Source organism: Pipistrellus hanaki (genome assembly GCF_964339955.1).
Source record: "Pipistrellus hanaki genome assembly, chromosome: 4".
Lineage (NCBI taxonomy): Eukaryota > Metazoa > Chordata > Mammalia > Chiroptera > Vespertilionidae > Pipistrellus > Pipistrellus hanaki.
Genome location: NC_140506.1, coordinates 92,513,212 through 92,540,940, shown reverse-complemented (window position 1 = coordinate 92,540,940; position 27,729 = coordinate 92,513,212). Strand labels below are relative to the sequence as shown.

Here is a 27,729-nt window from a genome sequence, read left to right as displayed (position 1 = left end):
TTAATTAGGGGCAGTGCCCACCACCCATCCCTGGGCTGGGAAGGGTTTTCTGGTGGAGCTCAGAACAGGGTGCAGGGAGGTGGAAAGGGCAGACACTGGGCAGGAAGCAGTGGTCGGGGACAGGAGGGGGCTGGGTTCTTCTCAGCCGCAGGTGGCAGCCCGAGGGAGGGGCTCAGGGCTCCTTGGGGACATACTGGTGGATCCAGTGCAGGTAAGAGGTGATGCGTGTGTAGATGCCGGGCTTGTTGGGTTTGCCACAGCCGTCACCCCAGCTGACCACACCTGCCTGCATCATCGTGCCGTTGACCTCGCAGACCAGGGGTCCTCCAGAGTCGCCCTGGGGAGGAGAGGGGTCAGCAAGGGGCTGCAGAGGTTAAGGGGTTTGCCTCGGGGGAGGACACAGCGCACCTGGCAGGGGCCCCTATTCTTGGTCCCCGCACAGATCATGTCCTTATGGACGATCCGGACGTTGTCCCCGGTGTAGAGGCCAGCGTGGTATTCGGAGTCACATTCGCTGTTTTCCACGATGGGGACCTTCACCTGCTTCAGGGGGTACGGCGGGGGGAGGGGCACTGAGGCGAGAGGAGAGCATTCAGCACCAGGGAGGAGGCCAGCACTGCCCCAGCCTGCTGTCAGGACCCCTCCCCCAACGGAAACCAAAGGTTGGGTTTTGGGTGTAACTGGTCCCCACTCCCCCAAGCCCTCCAATGGTGCCTGACACTCACCTTCCTCTTGCACACCACCCCAACCTGTCACCCAGCAGGGGGTGCCCGGAGAAAATGTCTCCATGGCAGGGGGCAGAGCCACCCACTGATATTTGCCAGAGATCCTCACGGGCTCCTCCAGCTCCAGCAGGGCGATGTCTGCCCCGTTCTCGGCGGTGTAGTAGTTGGGATGCACGATGACCTGGTTGACGGGCAGCAGCTTGTCCCGGTAATAAAGGTGCTGCTCCCGCAGCTGCACCCTCAGGTCTGTGGGGTCTGTGATGTCCCTGGAGGGAGGGGCACCTACTCAGGGGACTGAGCGGCCTCCTGTCCACCCAGGAGGGAGTGGGGATGCAGTCCCAGGTCCAACCACACCCACCAGCCCACATGGGCACTCACGGTCCCACGCAGTTTGCGGCGGTCAGCACCCACTGGGGGTGGATGAGGGAGCCCCCGCAGATGTGTTTCCAGTATTCGTCTTGTAGGAGTCTCAGGCTCACCTGCCAGGGCCACTTGTCTCCAGGGGCCTCCTGCCCCCCCACGATGCCCACTCTCTCCCGGTCCTGGCTCGGGGCTGGGGCAGGAAACACCCTCAGGACACATACCGGCCCCTGTGCCCACACAAACCTGGGCTTCTCTGAGCCCACCACCCCTTGTGGAGCAGGTGGGGGGAGGGGGAGGGGCAGGGACAGGGCTGAGCAGGGTCAGGACTCACCAGGGGCCGCGTGGTCCGGGCTCAGCAGCAGGAGGGGCAGTGCCAGCACCAGCAGACTCAGCATCTGGAAGGAGCCAGGAGGGGCTGCTTGACCCAGGGGGGCTGAGCCCAGCAGGGGTCTGCAGGGTGTGGGGGCAGATGGAATCGAGGACCCCGGGATGAGGGGTCAGTGCAGATCCAGGGTCTGAGGTCCTGCTGCTCCAGATGTGAGGCTCAGCTACTCAGTGCACTAACCCCAGGTAGTGGGGTCTGGTGGGGTGCTTACCTTGACAGGTTGCTGCTGCTATTGCCCCAGCCCAATCTTCCCTCCCATTTATCCTTCCAGTTGGGATGGGTGGAGGGTTCAAAAGAGGAGTTGCTCAATCCTCCAATCAGGGGTGGAGGAAGTGGATGATTCAGACCCAGGGCCCTGATTCCCCTGCCAGGATTCCTTGGGTATCTGACAACATCCATGTCCGGGTGTTATCTAAGCAGTTCTGCTGATCTCCATGATACCTTGCTATCTTGGGATCTAAGTGTCATCACTGAGGGACAGGCAGTTGGAAATGACAGTTAGATAACAAGCAGCTAGTGCCACTTCCCCTTGGACACCCCCCAGCCAGGCCCCACTACCCCTGGCCCCCGCCCTCCACAACCAAGGCTGACCACTATCCCTGCCTGTTCATCCTTTCAGCTCCTCAGTCTCTTGGGCTTGCTGGTTACCAGAGCCTCTAGCCCACCTCCCCCAACACCCAGAGGCCTGATCCTTTTCTGTCACCCACTGCCATCCAGATGGCCCCTCCTGTGGCCTAGGGGAGCCTCGGGCTGCCCCCTACCCTGACCAAACACCCGCCTGGCACTGGGACCCATCTGTCCCTGGTTGGCTCCTACACATCTGTCCCAGGTGACCAAGTGCTTGGTCCCGTTCCTCTCCAGATGTTGGGTCAGCTCTTTGCCCTGTGACCTCAGTTCCTTGATAAGGTCCAGCAATGTCTTGATTTGCAGTTTGTGAGTGATGTTCTTCCTAGCCGTCTATAGGAAGAACATCATTCACAAAGTGATGACTAAGGCCTGGAATACATGCAAAGGTGGTTTAACATGTGAAAATTAATCCATGTAATTCATCATATTGACAAACTGTAAAAGAACAGCTATTATCTTATGCTTAGTGGAAGCATTTTTTTTTTTAACACAATTCAACACCCATTTCAATCCAACAGAAATTCTCAGCAAATTAATCAAGACAGCATGCTATAGTTATTTCTGTTGAATTGAAATGGGTGTTGAATTGTGTAAAAGTTTTTTTCTGCCGCTAAGCATAGGACAATAATAGCTACTCTTTCATAGTTTGTCAAAATAATGAATTACGTGGACTGATTTTCACATGTTAAACTAATTTTGCATTCCTGGAATGAATTACACTTGACCGTGATGTGTCAGCCTCTCCATATTTGGAGGAACTCAATTCACCAAAGTTGGTTTAAGGATTTTGGTGGCTCGCTCTAGGAGGGACACTGGTCTGTAGTTTTCTTCCCATACAATATCTTTGGTTTTCTTATGTAAACTTCTCTGGGTCACAATGTGTTATCTAGATCCCATCTATATAGCTCCTGATTCAATCTGCTAATATCTTGTTGAGGATTCTCATGTTTATGCTGATGAGGGATATTGTTCTGTAGTTACCTTTTTATGTAATGTCTTTGACTTATTTTGGTATGAGGGTAATCCTGACCTTATACAAAGGAGTTGGGTAGTGTTCTCTCCAACTAGGATAGATTATGTAGGTTTGGTATTCTTTCTTTCTTAAATGTTGGGTAAATATTTCAGGGAAAACATCCGGGTTTGGAATTACCACAAAGTCAGGCTTGAATGACACAATCATTTTCTCATGATTCTTTGGTCAGAGGCATGTCCTGGGTCTCAGAGGCTAAAGCCCAGGTATGGGCAGGGCTGCATTCGTCCCGGCGGCTCTAAAAGAGAATCAGTTCCTGGACACTTTCAGCTTCTAGCGGCCCCCCAAGTGCTTCAGCTCCTGCCTGTCCTCCATCTTCAAAGGACGCCGGGAGCATCTCTCCGACACCCACCATCCCCTGCCCACAGCTGGGAAGAGCCTGTGATTTTAAGGACTCACCTAAGGACACTGGGTGCATTTGGACGGCCTAGGGAACTCTCCTGTCTCAAGGCCATCACCTTAGTCACATCCACAAAAGCCTCTGTCCCGTGAGCCCACAGGCAGAGGCACAGGCGCAGGGGTGAGGATGAGGACATCTTGGAAGGGCCATCCTTCTGCCTCCCAAGCACAATGGGCTGCCAGTGGGGAGAGAGGGTCCCAACGCTGGAGGCTAACTGGGGTGGGACAGGTGAGGGCCCCATCTCCCTTCCTGTGGGGGCCTAGATGGCACTGTGTGATCCAGGAGGCGGATGACCTGTGTTCCTGCAGACCTACCTCTAGCCCCTAAACTGGGGCCACATCAGGCCCCCAGAGGCCTGGACAGGTGGTGCCATTGCCATCCTTATCATCATCAGGGTCAATGTGGAACACCCACTTCAGAGCTGAAGCTGTTGGCAGGACTTGGTAGGAAGGAGACAGGTCTGCACCCCAAGAAGACTGGTCCGGGATCATCAAGCAATGTCTCAGTTCCCCCAGATCTGAGGAGATCACTGACCTACAATGACATCCAACTCTGCCTGTGATTGGGAGCTAGCTGGGGGTTCTGGAAGTCCTGGCCCCTCCCAGGGCCCCATAATCAGCTCAGTGATCTGGTTCTGGCACGACAGGGGACGGTTAGGAAGGGCTGCCCCGGGCTGGGCAGCTGGTGATGTGTCTCTCTGATCTGTGGTGGAGACCACAGGACCTGCGGACGGTGAGGCAATACTCCTCACAGGGCTTGAGATGTCTCTCTTAGGCTCATTTGGGCCTGGAACTCTAGGTTTGTATTTCTTATTTAGAAATATACTTTTAAATTTTAGAACAGGTTTAGATTCATACCCTACACCCAATTTCCTCTATTATTAACATTTTTAATAGTATGATCTATTTGCTATAATTAACTAAAGGCCCAGTATAGGAAATTCATGCATGGGGTTAGCTCAGTCGAATCTGCATCCTCTCACAGTCTGGGACTGCTGGCTCCTAACTCCTCTGCCTGCCTGCCTGATCACCCCTAACCATTTGCTTGCATGCCTGATCACCCTTAACTGCTCACCTCCCCTGATTACCCCTAACTGCCTTTGCCTCAGCCCCAGCTACCGCAGCTTTGTCTGAAAGGACATCAGGAATGACATCTGGAAGGTTGTTTAGCTGTCTTGTCTAATTAGCATATTACTTTTATTTTTATAGATGACCCAATGTGATACACTATACTAAGTATAATTTCTGGGTTTATTCGGATGCCCTTACTTTTCCCACAATGGCCTCTTTCTTTCCCAGGATTCCATCCAAGCCCCACATGACATCTAATTGTCTTATCTCCTTAAGGTCCTCTGGGCTGTGACAGTTTCTCAGACACCTGGCTCTTCTTGAACAATTGCTGCCTCAATGATAGAATCAGCCATTTCTCCAAGGCTCCTTGTTTTGGAAATGCTGTTAGAAACCCGAGTCTGGGCTTCATTGGTGTTAAGCAGCACCGGCATAGATCATGGTGGACCCCAAATTACCTGAGCCTCCAAAATACACTCCTCAGGAGGGGGAATGGGCCCAGAAAGAAGGGGGCAAGAGAACAATGGAAGGCTGGTGGATACTCCCAGATCACTGGGTCTAGGTCCCAGAACAGTTAGCCCATAAGGTAGTCTTCCCACAGCATGGACTCACTCATTTAGAAAAGACTGCTCTAGAAACTTTGTTAGGCAGGTACTACGTAATTGCCCATCTACTCTCCTTGTGTGCCCCAGTCTCTCAGCATTGCCTCCTCTGTGCTCAGAATAATGCCAAGCAGGGTCCTGTGGGACCCATAGGAGTTCAGTGCTGTGGGCAAGCTCCTTTTGAGGACTTAGACATAGATTTTAGAAATAGGGCCTAGCAGGGGGAATAAATACCTTCTAGTCTTTGTTTGCACCTGTTCAGGTTGGGTCAAGGTGTATCCCACTCACACTGAAAAGGCGAGAGAAGTCACTAAAGCATTGCTGAAGGACATAATTCCGATGTATGAAATGCCTCTGACCATAGGGTCCGATAACGGCCCAGCTTTTGTAGCAGAAATAGTACAACAGGTAGCCAAGGCTTTAGGAATTAGATGGAACCTACATACAGCTTACAGGCCTCAGAGTTCAAGGAAAGTGGAGCACATGAACCAGACTCTAAAGCAGGCTATGGCTAAGCTTTTCGAAGAGACAACCTTACACTGGACAGATATCTTGCCCCTTGTACTCCTGTGGATACACTGTACCCTGAGGGTCAGGGTAGATTTCTCTCCCTTTGAAATTTTAGATGGTAGACCCCCTCCCTTAATTCGGCCAAAGGGAGATTTGGGGGAAGTAGGGAACTTAGAAATCCATAAACAACTACAAGGACTTGGAAATACTGTCTTTGAGGTCCACAGGTGGATTATTGACCGATGACTAGCCATCTCTCTAGGAACAGCTGTACATACTTATAAAACGGGAGACCAGGTTTGGGTAAAGGATTGGAAAAAGGAGCCCCTTAAGCCTACCTGGAAAGGACTCTATGCAGTCATATTACCACCCCCATAGCTCTTAAGGTTGCAGAACCCACCATTCCTGGGTGAAGACAGCCCACCAGCCGAGTGACATCCAGTCTGAGTGGAAGGTGACCTCTGACCAGAAACACCCCCTGCAGGTCACTGTCAAGAAGACAGCAGACCTGGCCAAGCAACCTGCTCCAAGGAATTCAGATAACACCTGCTGAATTCTCCCTAACACTAATCTTTCTTATCCCCTCCTAAGGTAACATGCTCTAGTATTTCTGGATAATCACTGGCTTTATCTGATAATTCTTATTTTGTCTTTTTATGAGTGCCAGCAGAATCTGAGACTAGTACCAGGAGGAGAACTCATGTGCTCTTGCTGGGACACAGAAGCACCATAAAATTACTGCTCCTCACACAGCAAGGAAAGACAGGCCTTATCATAAATTGTTGGATTACACCTTGTCATGCCATCCTTTGCTCCTTGCTTAGAAACGCACTACCAAAATAATCTAGACTGGGTAGTCCACGAGAAAACCCAATCAAGCTAGATTTTGTTAGTTATACTTATCAGCCTGCAGCATGTTAGGATTCTACTACCAAATGCCCTTGGGGAGCTGGGGGGAGGAATTGTATTGGACGGAAAAAATAATAATAGGACCTGTCACAGCCAATGTGCAGCTAACTAATGTTGTCAATTCAATTTACAATTTAGTATTTTTGTTGTTATTAATCCTCACCAAGGAGATATATATATTATATTATTATATTATATATATTATATTATTATTATTTTGGTGGTCTTTTAGATAGAGTGCAGGGAGGGGAAGAAGAGAGACAGAGAGAGAGAAAAACATCAATATGAGAGAGACACATCGATTGATTGGCTCCCGCAGGCATCCTGACCAGGGCTGAGGAACAAACCTGTAACCCAGGTACATGCCCATGACCAGGAATCAACTCTCTAACCACTAGGCACACTGGACAGGGGCAATTCACAGTCTTTCTAATGCGAAAAATGATTGTGTTTTTGAACAATCGCTTCTCAAACAGCCTTCCACAATGGATTAAGTTGGAGAATCAAGGTTCCACTCTATTGTCAAAGAGCAGCATGCTCTTCTTTTTTCTGCTTTTGCGTACACTAATGTTACAGATACATTATTCTTAATAGTCAAAAGGCAAAAATAACTCAAGTGCCCACGACAGATGAGTAGGTAGGTAAAATGTAGTCCATCCACTCAATGGAACATGATTCAGCCATAAAACCAAGGAACCCCAGGTGGTTCCAGCAGCCCCCAGAAGTTTGGGTAGAGGCCTGCCCACACCTGGGTCTCAGACTTCTGCCCCCAGAAGGTGAAAATCCCTCACTGCTGCCTGAGCCACCCAGGCTGGGGCACTTTGTTGTGGAGCAAACCCAGCTGTCAAGAAGCAGCAGGAGTAAGAAGCCAGAGACACTTCCTGCTGGAGTTCAAGTGCTGGTTGCAAGCAGGCATGCTCACCGACTGGAACTGAGTTCCCCGGAGAAAGGAAACGTGGGGCTCGGCGGGGTGGCAGAGAGCAGCAGGGAGTGGAGGTGCCCATGGTGTCTCTGTTGGGGGCGGGGAGGGCTGGGCACTAGCAAAATACAGGGTGCGTGTGCATTTTTCTGTGAGTGCCTTCTCCCAAGTCCTGATGTGCAGAAAGCCTGTAGCCTTGATCGCAGCATAGCCTACACCAGTGTTTCCCACCCTTCTCTCATGATGAGAATCACCTGGTGGAGTTGTTAAAACACAGATTCCTGAATCCCAACTAAGAAGTGCTAAACTAGAGTTTTTGGGAACATATAGGTAAAATTGTATACTTAACTAGTGCTCTAAGACAGATTTTATATACAGAACACTAAGTTAGGTATGCAATTTTACCTATATGTTCTCAAAAATTCTAGTTTAGCACTTCTTAGTTGGGATTCAGGAATCTGTGTTTTAACAACTGCACCAGGTGATTCTCATCATGAGAGAAGGTTGGGAAACACTGGCCTACACAACCACCAGACATCTGGCGACAGGAAGAACCAAGGACCGGACCATCACATCAGCAGAATGGTTTGCAGCCAGCAGAAGTTTGTAAAACCCTGCCATCCCTTCAATCACCGCTGATTGCTTTTTGGGCCTCAGCCCCGCTGCACACAGGTGCCTGAAATAAAAGCTCGATACGTGATGGCTTCATATCACAGGTGAGTGACCTGGCCAACTGTGAACTCTTTAGATCTTATTCATCTTAAAATCAGGTGCTCTAACAGAAGACACTGAAGAGGGGAGAAGGGAGACTACCTAGTGCCAGTCTAGCACTTTCTCAGTTCTTATGTCAGCAAAATACATTTCACTTACCCTGGCTGGTTTGGCTCAATGGTTAGAGTGTCAGCCCTCAGACTGAAGGGTCTCAGGTTGGATTCCAGTCAAAGGCACGTACCTCTGCTGCAGGCTGGATCCCTGGACCTGGTCGGGGTGTGTGAGAGAGGCAACCAACTAATATGTCTCTCTCACCTCCATGTTTCTGTCTCTCCCCCTCCCTTCCACTTTCTCTAAAAGTCAATGGGAAAAATATACATAAACTGATGAACAAAAATAGATCCATAGACAAATGCAGGGGATATGTGTGTGTGGGGGGAGGAGGGTCAGAGAGCAACAAAGGACTTGTATGCATGCATGTTAACATAACTAAGGGACACAGACACTGAGGTGGTGAGGGCTTCCCTGTGGTGGGAATGGCTGAGGGTCAATCAGGAGAAAAGGAGACAGATGTAAAACTTTAGACAATAATAAAAAGTAAAAATAAATAGGATCAAAAAAATAAAATCCTGGGGTGAGGGTTAACAAAATAAGAAAGAAATTTCACTCAAGGATTTTCTTGTCAAATACAATTGTGTCTTGTAACCCAAGGTTAATTCTCTTTTCAATCAAAGCAAAAGACTTTAATGATAACCTTTTACTCCCAAAACCTGCCATCCAAACGTAAAAGTTAGCTCGCCATCTGTCCTGAAAAATCCTGTGGGTGGGACTTCTGTGGGAGTGAATGGCTGAACATTGATAAGAGTTTACAGCTCTCGGGTGCTGCATCCTCCTCCCATGGTCAGCAAATATCTGTCCATTTTACTTGGACCTTTTGTCCTTTAGCTCAACTGTACAATATCCTCTCCGAAATCTTGCACGTGTTGATCATGTAAAGAGCTGCCTCGCCGCACCCATGTTAGTTCTGACATTGTGTGCAGATGGCCTTGGGAGATCCGTGTACACTGCCATGTTGTTCCTGGTAGCCTCCTCCCCTCTCCCCTGATCCTCACTCCTTTTGTGTGTTTCTGATCGCTGTGTGCTGCCTGGAGTCACCTGCACTGTCTGGGCCTCCCTGTCCATCATCCCTCATTCAGAGGCAGCACAACTCTGAATGGTGTAAAATGGACTACATTTTATCTGCTAGCATTAGGGTAAGTAGGATGTTTGCTGAGGGCTCTGGGAGAGCCACCCTTATCATTTAAAGAAGTCACCTATGGCCTAAGTTTGCTATGAGTTTCATCACAAACTGTGGTTGAATTTATCAACCAAATAAAAAATTTTTTTTCCATATCTATTGAGATTATCAGATGGCTTTTATAATCTATTTCTGCTCCGTTAATGTGGCATTTTGCACTAATTGCTGTTAAACTATGGTGGTTTAGACCTTCCTGGGTCTTTTGGTAATTATTTTATATGTTGGGAGTTGATTTGATAATGTTTTACTTTGGGTTTGTTCAATCTATGTTCATAATGGAAAGTTGCCTGAAATTTCCATTTATTGTCTGTGCCTGGTTCTGTGCTCCAGTGTGTCAGGCAGCTGCCTCCTTTCTGTTCCCTGGAAGATCGCTGGACCTTAAGTCTCAGTGTAATTCTTCCGGAAGCCACGCTGTGCTGTAACTCTCCCATGTTCTACTTTATATTTTAGTTCTGGGTAGATGTTCACCACCCAGAAGCTGGCCTTTCATGAATCTACATCTGGTCCTGCTTCCCATTCTCCTAAAGTCAGTTCCCATGAGTTATACTTGCCTAAAAGTTGTCCATGTCACCTGAGGGCAAATTTGTTTAATGTGGTTGTTCATACTAACCTTTTCTGATTAAAAAAAAATCTTTATCCTGTCCATGTTTCTGTTCATCTCTTTAGTGCTAATATTACAGGCAGAGTGCATGAAATTCGTGCATGAGGGACACCAGCCCCCCCCCCCCCCCCCTCGCACCCCGCTGTTGGAGTGTCCCTCAGCTTGGCCTGCACCTTCTCCAATCTGGGACCCCTTGGGGGATGTCCAACTTCTGATTTTGGTTTGGGCCTAAACTGGCAGTTGGACATCTCTCTCACAATCCAGGACTGCTGGCTCTCAACCACTCACCTGCCTTCCTGCCTGATTGTGCCTAACCACTTCTGCCTGCCTGCCTGTTACCCCCTACACTCCCCTGCTGGCCTGATTGATGCCTAACTGCTGGCCTGATCACACCCAATTGCTCTCCCCTGCCAGCCTGATTGCCCCCAACTGCCCTCCCTTATTGGCCCAATCGCTCCCAACTGCCCTCCCTGCTGGCCTGGTCACTCCCAACTGCCCTCCCCTGCCAGCCATCTTGTGGCGACCATCTTGTGACAATGGCATGATGTCACCTATGCTTTTATCATATAGGATTATCTGTTCATCAGTTTTCCTGCCTGACCAATCTTGCCAGAGGTTTGTCTATTTCATTAAACTTAAGGAACTCACCTTGAGCTTTGCAACCCTGTAATTTCTTTATCATCTAGTCCAGGTGATTCTTTTCATTTATTTTTAATTACCCCTGACTTTCTTCCCTTAGTTGGCTGATCTTTTATTCTCTTCCTTATGCTCCCTCTCTCGGTTTCCTCTGACATCTTTTTTCTCATTTATTGACTTCAACAGGACATTCTCTGTTCTGTTTATACTATATCCAGAAAGGACTGCTCATCTCCCTCCACGTGCAAGCCCCAGTGTCTCTGTGAATGTTAGGATGTGGTATTGTCAACATTGTGAGTCATGTATACTTTTTAATTTTCATTCTGACATTGCTTTAGATTCTGAAATTCTAAAGTATAGAAGTATATTTTTTTAATATCACAGTGTAGGAGGGCTTGTGCCCATTTTGATATAAGTGTGAGAAAGCTTAAAATACAAATGTATCCTGTTGTCTTCCAATACCAGGTAACTGAAAGTGACCTCTGAGAACAGAAATTCAGGCTCAGTATTTGCTGAGGGCGTAAACAAAGGCAGAGAAATACATGGCCAGTGTCAGTTACAAAGATGGGCTACAGGACGCCCCTCATAAACTCAGACAGTGAACTTGGCAAGTGGCCTTGTCGCATGGTGTTCGCTGTGATCTGCTCCTGTCCAACGTCTATCAAAGTTATATGTGACTATATGTCTGCATGTATCGGAGCTTCCCAATCCATGCAACTGGACAACCACACACAGACACACACACATACACACACACACACACACACACACACACACATGCACGTATGTGAAGTCCTTCATCCGGCATGGTTCAATATTCAGGCTCTGAAAGAGGGGCTGCACTCAAATAAAAGAGACAAGACAATAAACAATAATTTGGGCCCCAGTGACTGAGCAGCCGCTCAGCAACCTCCTCTTGAATCCCCCTCGCCTCTGGACGCTCTGTCCCCGCTGCCTGCCTTCTCCCGCCGCAGCCTTCCCCAGGCCGTTTCCACCCAGGAAAAGGAATCTTATTGTATGTCCACTGCCCAGAACCTCCACTCTTTCCACCCCTTTGCTGATGCAAGTAAGGGTGATGATCGGCTTCCCGGTGGCGCTGAGGATTATATCCACACAAGAATCCAACAGAGAAACGGCTGCAAGACCCTTATTTGCCTGCAATCGTACTGTCATTGAGCACCCAGAATATGGAGAAGTAACTCAACTGCAGAGTGACCAGTGCAAGAACATATGCCAGTTCCTCCTCGAGATTGGACTGGCTAAGGACGACCCGCCGAAGGTGCATGGGTTGTAAGTGCTTTTGGGTCACTGAAGCTTATGTGAGGGTTTCTTTGTATTGAGTGGAATTTCCCATCTGTCCCTTGTCACAAGTTTAAAAACCTCACAGCTGGTATAATGTCACCATTTGGGTCTGCTTTTAGCTTGGACTAGTGTGGCTCCTTCATGCAGGAAACTGAAAAGAGCCATGCTCTCGAGTCTTGAAGTCCCTCATTTACACAGAGGCCAAGCCTGGCAGTGTCCAGCCTGAAACAGCAACACCGTGAGGTTTCAGCCAAACCCATTTTCTGGCCAAAGCTCCTCACCAGATTTCCTTGCCCTCAGAGAATGTCTCCCCCTGAACAGCCTTCAGTGAAGCTGAGAGGAGAGGGCTCAGGCAGCAGCGCCATGTGCACCACTAGAGGGAGCTTTCAGTAGCCAAAGGTCTCCCCCTGACCAGGTGGATGGAGCTCAGAGCAGCCTGCCACCTTCCCTCCAGGAAGTGTAAGGACTCATAGTTGTCCAAACGCCATAATTTGAGACCAATCTTCTATCTAAGTTAAACTTTTGACAAGGGAACAAATTTCAAACTGAATTGTCAGTCATGTAGTTTTAATGTTATTTAAATGAAACTTGTTTTCAGAAACACCTAGGAAAAAAAAAGAAACAATAATTTGGAAATATTGGAGAACCATGCGAGAGCCTAGATCAAGAGGAAGACCTCTGCATGGGCCTTGCCTTCCTTTTATTCAGTTTGGGATACATCTATAGCCCTTAGGCAGGCAATTTCCAATAATAGACAGACTATCTTATCAGTAAAGATGTACATGACTGTCTGGTAGGAAAGTTGCTTCAGCTACTGTTGACTGAAATATACAGTGGGTGCACAGCTCTGACCTTTGCTAGAGCTCAAGGGTCACCAGCTTTCCTGACTCCTTGACCAAACCTCTCTGCTAGTGAAAACAATGGGCGGCTTCCCACACATGTATGCTCACATACATGCAGAAGATGGTGCATGGGCACACGTGGAGAGAGGCCCTAGGAGGCTCCGGGTGCAGGGGGACCAGCCTGGGGCTGAGAACCCAGTCATGGGTGGCAGTCTGCCTGCGGGACCCTGGGCTTCCAGCCTTCTCTCCCAGCATGCCCTGGAGCCAGGGGGAGCAGCCAGGCCACTGCACCTAGCCCCTCTTCTGGCAAAACTGATCACCTCAGGAGAAAGCAATCCAACTAACAACCAAGACACTGGGAACATCCCTCAGAGAGGCTGCTGGAACCTCCAGCTGTGAGGCCTGTGTGGTAGGAGCACAGTAGGCAAACCCTAGGGATCCCGGGTGATGCCAGTCAAAACTCCTACCCATTAGAACACGGTGGGTCCCAGGGTGCCTGGGCCTCAGGAGGAGGGAGAGTGGAGAGTGGGGAGCCAGCAGGAGGAAGAAGCCACATCAGTCTGGGTGTCACAGGCTGGCACCCCCACGTCTAGGACAGAGGCCTGGCTGTGGGAGGACAGCACCAGGAAAGGAGTCAGGGAGCAGCACACAGAACTCGGGGGCCTTGGTCAGAGCCCCAGTGGGCACTGCGGAGAGGGGTGCTGCCTGGTATCCGTTCCCAGGTGCTGTCCTCGGTGAGGAGCAAAGCAGTCCTGTGGACACAAAGCTGCGCTGGGGCCTGTGTCCCTCTGAGCAGTAGGGCAGAGTGAGGGAGATTCAGTGTCCTTGTCTGTGTGCTCGCAGTCGTCCTGAGATTTGGTGGGGCCCCAATGGAACAGTCAGTGATGTGAATGAGGGCCTCTGGGAGCCTCCCTGCCCCGAGTCCAAGACCTCCACTGTGACACGTGAGGACCCGTGGACTCTGGCACAGTGCTGCCCACAGAACACCCACCCACCCTCGCTGTCCAGCTACCACTGAGGTGCTGCACAATGGGGCTGTTAGGTAACAGAAGCTGTGCTTTTTGCCCACCTGCCCTCAGCCTTCCCGATTAGGGCTCTGACATCCTCATCACAGTTCCGGCTTTGGTCCTGTCCTTGATCAAAAAACCCTAGTGCACTGTTGGTGGGAATCCGGTGCAGCCATTGTGGAAAACAGTATGGAGTTTCCTCAAAAAACTCAAAATGGAACTGCCATATGACCCAGTAATCCTACAGATTTTGTGATCCCTAAACACCACCAGGTAGCCGAGTCCGATGCAATAGCAGATAGCCCATATTCAATGCTAGCATGGTCTCTGTCCCACTTACACAGATAGCTGTGTGGTGGAAGAGAGAGAGCTTCAACAGATCAAAGGGTTTTATGGGGTGGTGATGTCACTATTTTGGCTGACCCGGATTGGTTGGGGGAAGGTTAGGGTCTAGTTACACAATGACATGCAAAATGGATGCTTAGGAGTTAGCCCCGCACTGCCCTTTCACCACTTCTAGGAATGAATTTCAAGAAAACAGAAACACCAATCAGAGAACAGAAACACCAAACACCCACCCAGCTCCACCCTCACTCTGGGCATCCATTCCTCTCACTCAGACCCAGCACCCTGGGCCCTCCAATGGCAGCCTGAGGCCATAGGGACCCCTGCTCAGAGCAGAAGACACTGCACTGCCCACCCTCCCTCCCACACAGCTGCTGGCTCAAATGCCCACGAACACGTTATCTCAGCGTCCCTCATTTTATCTTTTTTTTATTAATCCTAAACCCAGGGTATTTTTTCTGCTGGTTTTTTAGAAAGAGTGGAAGAGAGGGGAAGAGGAGAGACAGAGAGAGAGACATCAGTGTGAGGGAGACACATAGATTGATTGGCTTTGGCAGACATCCTGACCAGGGTTGAGGAACAAACCTGCAACCCAGGTACATGCCCTTGACCAGGAATCAAACCCACGACTCTGGTGCAGGGACCAACGTTCTAACCACTGCCCAGGGTCCATTTACATTCTTTCTTTTTAAAAAAGATATCTATTATTATTATTTTTAATTTTTATTGTTTAAGGTATTATAAATTGTAGTATATGTCTCTCTCCACTGCCCTCCACTGACCTCCCCCTGGCCTCCCCTACCTACCGGCACTTGCCCTCATCCCTCCACTCCCAATGTCTTGAGTCTGCTAGTTGTGCTTATATGCATGCAAGTCCTTCGGTTGATCTCCTACTCTCTCCCAACCCTCCCCTACCTTCCTGGTATAGTTTGATAGTCTGTCCAATGCTTCTTTCCCTCTGTCTAATTTTGTTCAACAGTGTGTAATGTTCTTTATTACCCGTAAATGAGTGAGATCATGTGGTATTTTTCTTTCACCGACTGGCTTATTTCACTTAGCATAATGCTCTCCAGATCCATCCATGCTGTTGCAAATGGTAAGAGTTCCTTCTTTTTTATATCAACATAGTATTCCATTGTGTAGATATACCACAGTTTTCTAATCCATGCATCTGCTGATGGGCACTTATGCTGTTTCTAAATCTTAGCTATTGTAAATTATGATGCTATTAAAATAGGGGTGCATACATCCCTTCTGATTTTTTAAAAATATATTTTATTGATTTTTGTACAGAGAGGAAGGGAGAGAGATAGAGAGCTAGAAACATCGATGAGAGAGAGTCATCGATCAGCTGCCTCCTGCACACCCCCTACTGGGGATATGCCAGCAGCCAAGGTACATGCCCTTGACCGGAATTGAACCTGGGTCCCTTCCGTCCCCAAGCCGATGCTCTATCCATTGAGCCAAACCGGTCTCGGCCCTTCTGATTTGTGTTTCTGTTTTCTTGGGATGTATTCCTAGAAGTGGGATTCCTTGGTCATATGGCAGTTCCATTTTTAGTTTTTTGAGGAAACTCCATACTGTTCTCCACAGTGGCTGCACCACTCTGCATTCCCACCAGCAGTGCACTAGAGTTCCTTTTTCTCCACATCCTCACTAGCACTTGTCATTTGTTGATTTGTTGATGATAGCCATTCTGACATGTGTGAGGTGGTACCTCATTGTTGTTTTGATTTGCGTCTCGGATGATTAGTGACTTTTATCATGATATCACGTGTCTCTTGGCTTTCTAAATGTCTTCTTTCAAAAAGTGTCTATTTAGGTCCTTTGCCCATTTTTTGATATGATTGTTTATCTTCCTTTTGTTAAGTTGTCTGAGTTCCCTGTAAATGTTGGAGATTCAACCCTTACCAGAGATAACTATGGCAAATATGTTCTCCCATGCAGTGGGCTTTCTTATTGTTTCATTGATAGTTTTTTTAGCCATGCAGGAGCTTTTTATTTTAATGTAGTCTCATTTGTTTCTTTTCTCTTTAATTTACAGTGCCCTAGGAACTGTATTGGTAAAGATATTGCTATGAGTAATGTCTGCTATTTTGTTGCCTATGGTTTCTTCTGAGATTTTTTCTTACATTTAATTTCTTTATCCATTTTTAGTTTATTCTTGTGTATGGTATAAATTGGTGGTCTAGTTTCATTTTTTTTTTTTTGCAAGTATCTGGCCAGTTTTCCTAACACCATTTATTGAAGAGAATGTCTTGTCTCCACTGTATGCTCTTGCCTCCTTTGTCAAATATTAATTGAGCATACCAGCTTGTGTCGATTTCTGGGTTCTCTGTTCTTTTCCATAGATCTATATGCCTGTTCTTGTGCCAGTACCAGACAGTTTTGAGAATAGTGGCTTTGCAGTATAGCTTAATATCTGGTATTGTGATCCCTGCAACATTATTCTTCTTTCTCAAGATTGCTGCAGCTATTCAGGGTCATTTTTATTCCAGATGAATTTTTGGAGAATTTGTTCTTGGTCTTTAAAGTATGCCATTGGTATTTTAATGGGGATTGCATTGAATTAATAGGTTGCTTTAGGTATTATGGACATTTTAATGATGCTGATTCTGCAAATCCATGAACATGGTATATTCTTCCATTTGTTCATGTCTTCCTCTATCTCTTTTTTTTTAGTGTCCTGAAATTTTCTGAGTGCAGGTCCTTTGTCTCCTTGGTTAAGTTTATTCCTAGGTGTCTTAATTTTTTTGTTGCAATGGTAAATGGGGTTGCTTTTTAAATTTCTCTTTCTGTGAGTTCATTATTGGTGTATTCAAAAGCCATAGACTTCTGGGTGTTAATTTTGTAACCTGCTACATTGCCTAATTCATTTATTAAGTCTAATAATTTTTTGATGGACTCTTTGGGGTTTTCTATTACAATGTCATTTCATCTTCGAATAAGGGCTGTTTAACTTCTTCCTTTCCAATTTGGATTCCCTTTATTTTTTCTTCTTATCTGATAGCAATGGGTAGTACTTCCAGTACTATGTCGAAGAGGAGTGGTGAGAGTGGGCATCCCTGTTTTGTTCCTGTTCTTAAGGGAAATGGTTTTTGCCCATTGAGTATAATGTTGGCCTTGAGTTTGGCATATATGGCTTTTATTACGTTGTGGTATGATCCTTATATTCCCACCTTGCTGAGAGGTTTTTGTTTGTTTGTTTGTTTGTTTTGTTTTTGTTTTGTTTTTTATCAAGAAAGCGTGTTGGATTTTGTCAAAAGCTTTTTCTGTATCAATGGACCTGATTATATGGTTTTTATCTCTCAGTTTGTTTAGGTGTTGTATCACATTTATTGATTTGAGGATATTGTACCATCCTTGCATCCTTGAGATAAGACCCAATTGGTCATGGTGTATGATCTTTCTAATGTAATGCTGGATTCGATTTGCTAGAATTTTGTTGAGGATTTTTAACATTTATGTTCATCAGGGATATTGGCCTGTAATTCTCTTTCTTTTTATTGTCTTTATCTGGTTTTGGGGTTAGGGTAATGCTGGCTTTGTAGAAACAGCTTGGAAGTGCTCCTTCCTCTTAAATTTTTTTGAATAGTCTGAAGAAGATGGGTTTTATTTCTTTGAGCATTGGGTAAAATTTCCTGTGAAGCCATCGAGTACAGGACTTTTGTTTGTTGGAAGTTATTTTTTTTATCATTATTATTACTTCTTCAATTTCCTCCATAGTTATCGGCCTATGCATGGGTGGGGACCCTTGGCCTGGCTGGCAATTAGGGCTCATCCGGGTTGGCAGGCAGAGGAGGGATCCAGGGAGGTTGGCTGTGGGAGTGCATTGACCACCAGGAGGCAGCTCCTGCATTGAGGTCTGCCCCTGGTGGTCAGAGTATCATCATAGAGATCAGTAGACTGGTCATAATGGTCCCTTAGGCTTTTATATGTATTATATACATGAGATTTGGGGTTGTTCTCTGGTCAATTTTTCTTCTATCTTAGATTGATCTGATTTTGTTGACCATATCAGGGGTTTCCTACCATAAACTGTTTTCCCCCCTTTCTTTGTTTGCTTTTTGTTTGTTTTCTTAATCCTCATCTGAGAATATTTTTCCATTGATTTTAGAGAGAGTGGAAGAGAGAGGGGAACATAGAGAGAAGCACGTCGATTAGTTGCCTCCTGCACCTGCCCTGACCAGGGCCCAGATCAGGGATGAGCCTATGACCAAGGTACTTGCACCTGACTGAAATCAAACCCGGGACCTTTTGGTCCTCTGCTGACTCTATCCACTGAGCCAAACCGGCTAGGGCTCTTTCCCTTTTGTTGGGTCCAAGTTCCTCAGCCAGGGACATGACCTCTTTGGATGTGGGAACTGGAAGAAAATAGGAGTGGCTGTAGGAAGGTGGGTCATGCTTTATTGCAAACAAAGCGGTCACAACCGGCTGGCCAGTGGCAACTTATATACTCACTCAAAGAGCAGCGGCCTAGGGCTAGTTAGTGACACCTGTGCTCATTATAATAGCAGGTTATGTGAGAACACACCTGCACAGCACCAGTAGTGCTACTGCTGAGTCATGGCCCTCGCGCATGCAGATGGCAAAGGGGCCTTAACAGTAATACTGCTGTGTCAGTGCCTTCATGCATGGCCCGTGGGCCTTTAGCCTCTGGCGCACTCTGGTCAGGCAGGGCCCCACACCTTTGATCCTGTGTGGAGGGGGCTGGCTCTGGTGTGCGGACCTGGAAACTTATTGGCCGGTGATGTCTGCTCCTCCTTCTTCATCCCACCTGTAGGGAGTGTCCCCTGAATTCCTTCTATTCTGCCTCATGACTTTATTTTTTATTTTATTTTAAAAAATATATTTTATTGATTTTTTACAGAGAGGAAGAGAGAGGGATAGAGAGTTTGAAACATCAATGAGAGAGAATCATTGACCAGCTGCTTCTTGCACACCCACTACTGGGGATGTGCCCGCAACCAAGGTATATGCCCTTGACCGAAATCGGACCTGGGACCTTTCAGTCCGCAGGCTGACGCTCTATCCACTGAGCCAAACCGGTTTCGGCTGCCTTATGACTTTAAATCCGGGGGGGAGGGATGACAGGCGAGGTCACCAGTCCCTGGGTACAGACAAGGCTGAAAGGTCCTGAAGTGGGGACAAGTGGACTTGAATGGGCTCTTGCAATGGGAGGCTCCTCCCGCCTCCTGTCTGGGCCTTTTCTCCCCACCGTGGCCCTGACCCCTCCACAGAGGGCAGGCGCCAAACCAGCGGCAGGTTGTGTCCCAGAAAGGTTTCTCTCCCCTCGCTGGGAGAATCCAGAATCTTTGCTGAAGGCGCCCTGGGACCCCATTGCCCTCTGACCCCACACCTATAAGTTGTGGAGAGGCAGGAGGCAGGGGCCTGAACAACAGGCCGGACCTAAAGTCACAGAGGAAGTCCCCAAGGAGGAGGGTCCGGCACATACTTCGCTGGTGTGAGAATGGGGGCTCTGAAGGGAGGGAGGGTATGGATCCTGAGCACCCCCTCCCCTGCTTCCCCTGTCATCTGTGTGGCCTCAGGAAGGTAACTCCTCACGTGCCACCCATCGCCCTTCCCCCCTCCCGGTGCCCATTGATGCAAACATTACAAGACCACGGTCTCCTGATGGGTGTTCACCTCAAGGAGGATGTGTGGGTGCCATTAGGTAGTTTTATTGACATGCAACAAGAAAAGGAGACAGGATTCACATTTAAAGGCCCACCGCCCCGAAGGGAGGCTTAGCTGTTGCTCATATACAGTATATGGTTAACTCCACATTGACTTCAGCTTCGCAGCTGGCTACACTTACCTAGCTGGTTTCTGTCAACCTCATCCTGCTTATACTGGTTAGGGCCCCCTCATGACTGGGTGCCTGTGTAGGCGCTGAATGGAGGCTCGGGGCACATGGTTTGTCTCTCAGGATCTTAGCCACACCCTCCTGGGGAGCACATTGCTGCTGTGAGCTGGGCAGGTGCTGGAAGGAAGGGGAGATGAGAGGAGTGGGGGGTGGTGAGCTGGGAGAGACCCAGGAATGAGGGGAATGGCTTGGGTCCCTGGAGGATTTCTCCTGGGTGTGGCCAGGGTGCAAAAGGCCAGCCCAGGAGTAAAGGTCCAGAAACTAGGAAGGAGGAAGGGACCCCACCATCTGGAGGTGTCCCACCACTCAGACCTCTGTGTGCAGACAGCCCTTGGCCACACTCCCTAGGAGGAACCTTTGTGTAGATGCCACCTGCTTGGGGTTTAGGGAGATTCCCCACAGTGGGAATAATAACCACAGGCTTCATTTGATTTATTAGCTAAAGATCTGTGTGCTCCAACGCTTGGCCACATTGAATTCCTGTTTTTCTAGCAGAAACATGGGTTGCTGCTCAGATCTTTCAAGGCAAATATCTTTAAGAAAAGACTTCTATTCTAGCCCTTGTCAGTGTGGCTCAGTTGGTTGGAGCATTGTCCTGTGTAATGAAGGTTGGGGGTTCAGTTCCCGGTCAGTGCCTGTACAGAAGGCAACCGATGTTCTCTCTCACATCGATGTCTCTCTCTCTCTTCCCCTCTCTCTAAAATCAATAAGCATATCAACGGGTGAGGATGAAAAACAAAAAAAGACTTCCATGATGAAAAATTTTAAATTAGCTTTATCTTGCATGCGCACATAATTAAATGATCCAATTTTAAGCCCACAATTTGAGTTGGACCAATGCATACAGTCACATAGGCACCACCATAGTCCAATTTGACAACCTTCTGCCACCCCTTTGCAATCAGCCCCACGTGCCCTCTGGGGAGGGGCAGGAAAGACCCAGGAGGGGGGAGGAGGAGGAGCTGAGGTCAGGCCCAGCTGTTCCTTGTGTACACCCTGAAGTTAGGGCTTATCGCCTCCATTTGCCCCAGAGGGACCCTGCAGTCTAGGCAGCCAGTGGCTCTCTCAGGGGCTCACAGTCAGACTGAAACCAGGCACAATGGGTCTGAGACCGCCTGTCACTACTTGAGCCAAATTCAGCAGAGACATGGTTGAATCATATGTGAGTGTTTATTCCAATAACTAGAGGCTCAGTGCATGAAAATTCATGCACTATAGGGCTGGTCTCTCAGCCTGGCCTGCCCCCTCTCACTGTCTGGGAGTCCTCAGGGTCGGGAGGCGAGCCAGCAATCAGGGGAAGGTGACACCCCCATCATACTTCTGCTGCTGCCATGCTGGTGGAGCAAACCTCGGCCGGTCCAGGGTACCTGAGCCTTGGGCAGCCATGGGTGGCTGGGCAGCTGCCATCCAAGGCTTGTCTGTGCCTCGGGTAGGCCTTGGGCAGCTGTGGGCTGTGGAGACTAAACACCTCCATCTTGTGGCTGTGGGTAACCCCATCTTTGAGGGTGGGACAGTCAATTTGCATAGTCCCTCCTTATTGGCTGTAGGTGTTTCTGACATCTAATCCACAGCATGAGGGTTAATTAGCATATTCCCTCTTTATTAGATAGGATGCCAGTAGTGTTGGGAGAGCAGTCAGTCACCCTGGGAATTCTGCTCTGACCAGTTGGCTGGTTATAGACACACGAGGGAGAAGCTAATTATGTGCAGCTACAAGTATAACAGGGAAAGGAGAGGGCAGGGTCTGCAGTCCGGCCTTCAGGAGCTCAAAGTCCCATAACAAGGTGGCCAGCCTTCTATGACGTACAAACAGCTCAGTTCGTTCCAGGGGCCAGAGAATGGTCAGCAAACTCGAGGAGGGGGTCAGAGTCCAGGCACAGCCACCAAACCAAAGAGTGTCCTGTCCTTGGTCTGTTCTCAAATGTAGTTCTTTTCTGAGTCACGGACCCACCCAGGCATCTGATCTTCTTACAGCCTTGTCTCCTCCTCCCGTTCCCCAGGGTCTGTAAGGAAACTCTTATCAACAGTGAGGGGAATCATCACTAAACACCTGAAGCTCTGTTCTTCTCACCTAGTATCCAGACCACAGCAGGCCTGGCCGGTGTGGCTCAGGGGTCCAGCATCGACCTATGAACAAAGAGGTCAAGGTTCAGTTCCGTGTCAGGGCACATGCCCAGGGTTGTGGGCTGGATCTCAGTGTGGAGCATGCAGGGGGCAGCCAATTCATTATTCTCTCTCATCATTGATGTTTCTATCTCTCTCTTCCTTCCTCTTTGAAATCAATAAAAAAAAAAATAGTCCTTTGAGGGGAAATACCCCAGCAGAACCCATCATCGCCCCAGACACCAGGCTGCAAACCTGCGCCTTTCCTCCTCGCCTGGCACAGGTGATGTCAGTGCTGCCCCCTCCTGGAAGCTCGCCGCAGTTCCCAGGCACATTGGCTCCTCTCTCCTCGGGGAGCCTGGTCTTGGGGGTCCTCACAAGGGTCCCAGCTCAAGGCACAGCTTGAACCCAGCAGAGACAGCTCAGGCCCTGTGACCAGACCCTCCCTGCCCTGCCTTCCCCCGTGTCCCTGTCCCCATCCCCACCCTCAGGTCCTGTGAAGCCCACCAAAGACCAGCCGGACACAGCTCCAGCTGCCCAGCTTCGGGCAGTCCTCCCAAACAGTCCGCAGTCTGGCCAGCGCCTGGTGACCGAGCTGACTAGAGGCCTCTTGGAAGGGCTAAGACTTTCTGGACCCAACCCCCCGCTGCCTGCCTAGATCCAAATCATGGACCCGATGGGAGCTTCCCCTTTGACATGTGGAAACTGAGGCTCAGGGGCAGGCTGCCTGGTGACTGACCAGGACGGAGCTGCTCCAGGAACAGCCAGGACTCCGTCCCGCCAGCACCCGGCCCAGAGCCTCAGCTCAGAGGTGCATGAGCCACGTGGCTCCGATGAACACGGACATGAGTGGCACCACCTCTGGGTGCAGGCTGTGTGAACAGGTGGCAGCCACACTCAGGAGGTGACCTCGGGAAAGTGGAAAGCGCCCTTTCTGTCCAGCTCAGGGAGTGGGGCTCAAGCCCAGGCCGGCCCTGCCAGGCCCCGGGGGCCCGATGCTGCCCAGTGTGGGGCGGGGCAGATCCAGAAGAACCCAGTCCTCTGCCTTCTGGACCCCCAGGGCCTTCCCTGGTCCCCACATGATGGGCCTTCAGGGTCTTCACCTGTTTTAGCTCATTTTCCTCCATCATTGAGGCCCCTCATTCCACCAGCACCGCATACAAGGTTTCCTGCAGGATCTCCACACCCCCAGATGGCAGGCCTGCTCTCCAACAAGAAACCCAGTCACCATAGGTGTGGCCCCTCGATGACTGAGGAGACTCGGTTCTGTGCCCATTTTCCAGAGAGCACAGGGAGGGGTGGCGTACCCCAGAGTGCCACCCTCGGCTGGACCTGGGGTTCGGGTCACCAGCAGCCAGTGACCATGGGCCTGCACGGAGCGCCCTCAGGAGGACCCATGCGGGCCCAGAGGAAGGGCTGTCCCTCCCAGCCCCCTTGGCCCAGTGGAAGGCCCGCTGACCCTGATAAGCCAGCACTCACTGTATTTTCACTGCCGCTGGCTGAGCGCCTGGAGATCCCAGGGCCAGACAAGGGGAAGCGGGGTGCCTGGCCTCCTATTTGCTCCCCCAGTGTGGGTGTCTCAGCCCCAGGCCCCCCATGTCCCTTTCGTTCCCTGCACCCCCACCAGGGGATGAGGAGCCCTTGTCCCTCAGTGTCTCCAGGTCAGCCTGCCCTGGGAAAAGTGTAGATGCGCTTGTGCAAGGTGAGCAATCTCAGCCCACGGACCACAGAGGCAGCCCCAAGAGTGTGGGGCGGAGAGGGCGGTGGCCGGCCCCTCTCTGCTCTCACACAGAGGAAGGGCAGTATTCTGGCTGCAATCAGATGGTTAAGGGTGACAGGAAAGGAGGAGCTGAGCTCCTACTATGGTGTTCACAACGGGGAGGCTCAGGTGAGTGGGCAGAGGCCCTCCCACACGGACCTGCCAGTCTGCACCATGGGCAGTGGAGTTCGGGTATGGACGCTGTGCCCAGGAGGCAAGACGCAGGCACAGCAGCCAGAGGCACAGAACCAGCGGCCCTGGGACCTGAGCGGTGACAGGAAGCTCGCTCGGCCACTGCTCATCTAAGAGGTGGACTCATTGGACGAGGGCCTGGGGCCATCAGTGTTGCAGGTGAACACCTGCCCAATGAGAATCTCCCGATGTCCACATGTGCATGTGCAGTGCAGCCTGAGGATGAGGAGGGGCTGGGGAGAGCGGGCACTGCGTGGTCGGGGGGCCCCAGGGTGTGGGGCCAAGGGTTTATCTACATTGTGACCCCAATGCAGCTTACCTGGCTGCCCCTAGAATCCTCTTTTTAAAAACGTTTTATTCATTTCAGGGAGGAGGAGAGAGAAACATCCATGAGAGAGTCATCGACGGCTGCCTCCTGCTCATTCTCCTTCTGGGAACTGAGCCCACATCCTGGGCATGTGCCCTGACCAGGAAACAAGCCGTGACCTTCTGGTTCATAGGTCAATGCTCAACCGCTGAGCCATTCTGGCTGGGCTAGATTCCTTTTTTAAATGCTTTTTGTTGCTTTCTGTGTCCTGAATTCCCATGACTGCTCCCCGGGGAGACATAGTCCCAGGCACCAGGGCCTGGGGAGGGGATGTCCCCACAGCCAGGCCAGTGCTCAGGGTCGGGTCCCCACAGTGACACACAGTGGCTGCGTGGCTGCCCTTGCAGCCTTCCCTTCCCCTTGGTGGGACACATGGCCACAACCACATGTGCTCTTCCCACACTTTAATGAGGGGCAGTGCCCATCACTCGCCCCCTGGGCTGAGGAGGGGTTGGCTGGGGCTGCTAAGGGCAGGGGGTATGGGAGGTGGAAAGGGCAGACACTGGGCAGGAAGCACTGGTCTGGGGACAGGAGGGGGCTGGATTCTCCTCAGCCCCAGGTGGCAGCCCGAGGGAAGGGCTCAGGGCTCCTTGGGGACGTACTGGTGGATCCAGTGCAGGTAGGAGGTGACGCGGGTGTAGATTAGGGGCCTGTTGGGCTGGGCACAGCCACCTGCAACCAGGTGCCATTGACCTTGCAGACCAGGGGCCCTCCAGAGTCGCCCTGGGGAGGAGAGGGATCAGTAAGTGGCTGCAGAGGCTGAGGGGCGGGGGGACCTTGGGGAATGACACACACGCACCTGGCAGGAGTCACTCTCCTCGTCCCCGGCACAGATCACGTTGTCCTTGACAATATGGACGTTGTCCCCCATGTACAGGCCAGTGTGATATTCTGTGTCACATTTGCTGTTTTCCACGATGGGGACCCTCACCTCCTTCAGGGGGAACCGTGGGGAAAGAGATACTGTGGCGTGAGAGGAGGAGGATGAAGCAGGCTGGGCTGGGAGGCTTTGCCAACCTGCCATGGGATGACACAGGGGCAGGGATGGCACAGGGGGCTGCTACCTCCTTGGTGCCAGACCTGAGCCCAGGCACACGCTGGGCTGCCGTCTTCTCCCCTAAGGCGGGCCTCGTCCTTGACCTCACCTATGCCCCTTTGAGGAAGGAAAGGGAAGGGGTGGGATCCAGGCCCGGGTTCCTTCCAGCTCTGCCTCCAGGCCAGCCTGGCCCCAGGACTCAGTTTTCAGGGCTGGATGGATTGGATGTTTTGTCTCCACTAGTGCCTGAGTGATGCCACAATCAGGTCCCTTGTGGGAGGCCCAGAGCATGTGCCTCTCGCAGGGCACCTGCTCATGCTTAGTGTCCCTAAGGCTTTGCTCTGGATTGTGGGCTCTGGGAGAGAAGATGATGGTGCTGGAGGGTCAGACCGAACTAATCCAGCTGCCCCCTGGCGCCTGGTTCGGGCACCTTGTTGGGGCACAGAGAGAAGAGCAGGCCGGCCTGCAGAGGCTGGCACTGAATGGTTTCCCTTATTAGTAAGAATGCCTGTGTGTGTCTTTTCTCTCCTTCCTACATCCCTTCCATGAAATACCAGGGGAAACTGAGGCATGGTGGCCCTAAGTGACTTCCTTGCTCAGACAACTAGTCCCTTCTCTTGGTACACCCTGCCCCTGCCAGCTCTCCCTGGCAGGGCTCACATAACTCCCTCTCCCTAAGCTGGCCTATTGGCACATCACCTTGGATGCCATTAATGTTTGGGCCCCACGTTGGGTGCCATTAATATTGGAGCCTCTGGGTTGGTGTCCATTAATGCCAGGATACTTACCCCAGCATTACGAAGGTCTCAGCAATCTGGAGAAAGAAGCTGCATGTCCATTCAATAAGGAGCCCAAGACCCTCCACCATCCCTCCCCCCCCCATGCCTAAGCCCTACACCTCACCTCCATTGCCCACATACCCCCAGCCTGTCACCCAGCACTGAGTCCCCAGGGGAAAGGTCTCCGAGGCAGGGGGCAGAGTGACCAGCTGGACATTGCAGGAGATATCCACAGGATCCTCCAGCTCCATCAGGGCGATGTCAAACTTGTCCAGGACGACATAGTAGTTGGGGTGCACGATGATCCGGTTGACGGGCATCAGCTTTTCCCAGTAATAGAGGTGCTGCTCCCGCAGCTGTACCCTCAGGTCCGCAGGATCTTTGATTTCCCTGGAGGGAGGGGCACTTACACAGGAACTGAGAGGGCTCCTGTCCACCCAGGAGGGAGTGAGGATGCAGTCCCAGCCCCAGCCCCCACCTATCAGACTCCATGGGCACTCACAGTCCCAGGCAGTGCGCTGCAGTCAGCACCCACTGGGGGTGGATGAGGGAGCCCCCGCAGAAGTGCATCCAGAATTCGGTTTTGAGTCTCAGGCTCACCTGCCAGGGCCACTTGTTTCCAGGGGCCTCCTGCCCCGCCACGATGCCCACTCTCTCCAGGTCCTGGCTCGGGGCTGGGGCAGAAACACACTCAGGATACAGCCCAGCCCCTGTGCCCACACAAACGTGGGCTTCTGTGAGCCCACCACCCCTTGTGGAGCCTGTGGGGGGAGGGAGAGGAGCAGGGACAGGGCTGAGCAGGGTCAGGACTCACCAGGGGCCGCGTGGCCCGGGCTCAGCAGGAGGGGCAGTGCCAGCACCAGCAGACTCAGCATCTGGAAGGAGCCAGGAGGGGCTGCTTAACCCAAGGGTGCTGAGCTCGGTGGGTGTCTGCAGGGTGTGGGTACAGATGGAGTCGGGGACCCCGGGATGAGGGGTCAGTTCAGACCCGGAGTCTGAGGTCCTGCTGCTCCAGATGTGAGGCTCAGCTACTCAGTGCACTAACACTCAGGTGGGGTCTACTGGGGTGCTTACCTTGACAGGTTGCTGCTGCTATTGCCCCAGCCCACTCTCCCCTCCCATTTGTCCTTCCAGATGGAGTGGAGGTCAGAGGAGGGGTTTTTTGATCCTCCAATACGGGGTGGAGGAAGTGGATGATTCAGACCCAGAGCCCTGATCCCCCTCCCAGGATTCCTTGGGTATCTGATAACATCCATGTCCAGGTGTTATCTGAGCAGTTCTGCTGATCATCGTGATATCATGTTATCTTGGGATCTGAGGGTCATCAGTGAGAGACAGGAAGGTGGAAA

The 27,729-nt window shown here is 50.6% G+C and overlaps 1 protein-coding gene and 1 pseudogene across 3 annotated transcripts; one reads left to right on the top strand and one right to left on the bottom strand.

The window, feature by feature from the left end:
* On the bottom strand, positions 1–27,522 carry LOC311621304 (tryptase beta-2-like; the record flags this gene model as incomplete). 2 transcript variants are annotated; one of them, XM_084881243.1, is made up of 6 exons in its annotated part: positions 1–337; positions 409–572; positions 726–991; positions 1,104–1,278; positions 27,195–27,255; positions 27,455–27,522. In XM_084881243.1, the coding sequence occupies 5 exons, from the start codon at positions 27,253–27,255 to the stop codon at positions 173–175; spliced, it is 831 nt and encodes a 276-aa protein (XP_084737369.1). In that variant the 3' UTR covers positions 1–172. The 2 variants fall into 2 exon arrangements, with proteins under 2 accessions (XP_084737369.1, XP_084737368.1); XM_084881242.1 differs by lacking the exons at positions 27,195–27,255; positions 27,455–27,522 and adding an exon at positions 1,420–1,483.
* LOC311621053 (eukaryotic translation initiation factor 1-like) lies at positions 11,734–12,076 on the top strand (annotated as a pseudogene). The gene has a single exon. The product of its transcript is annotated as a eukaryotic translation initiation factor 1-like (transcript).
* Positions 27,523–27,729: the final 207 nt, after the last annotated feature.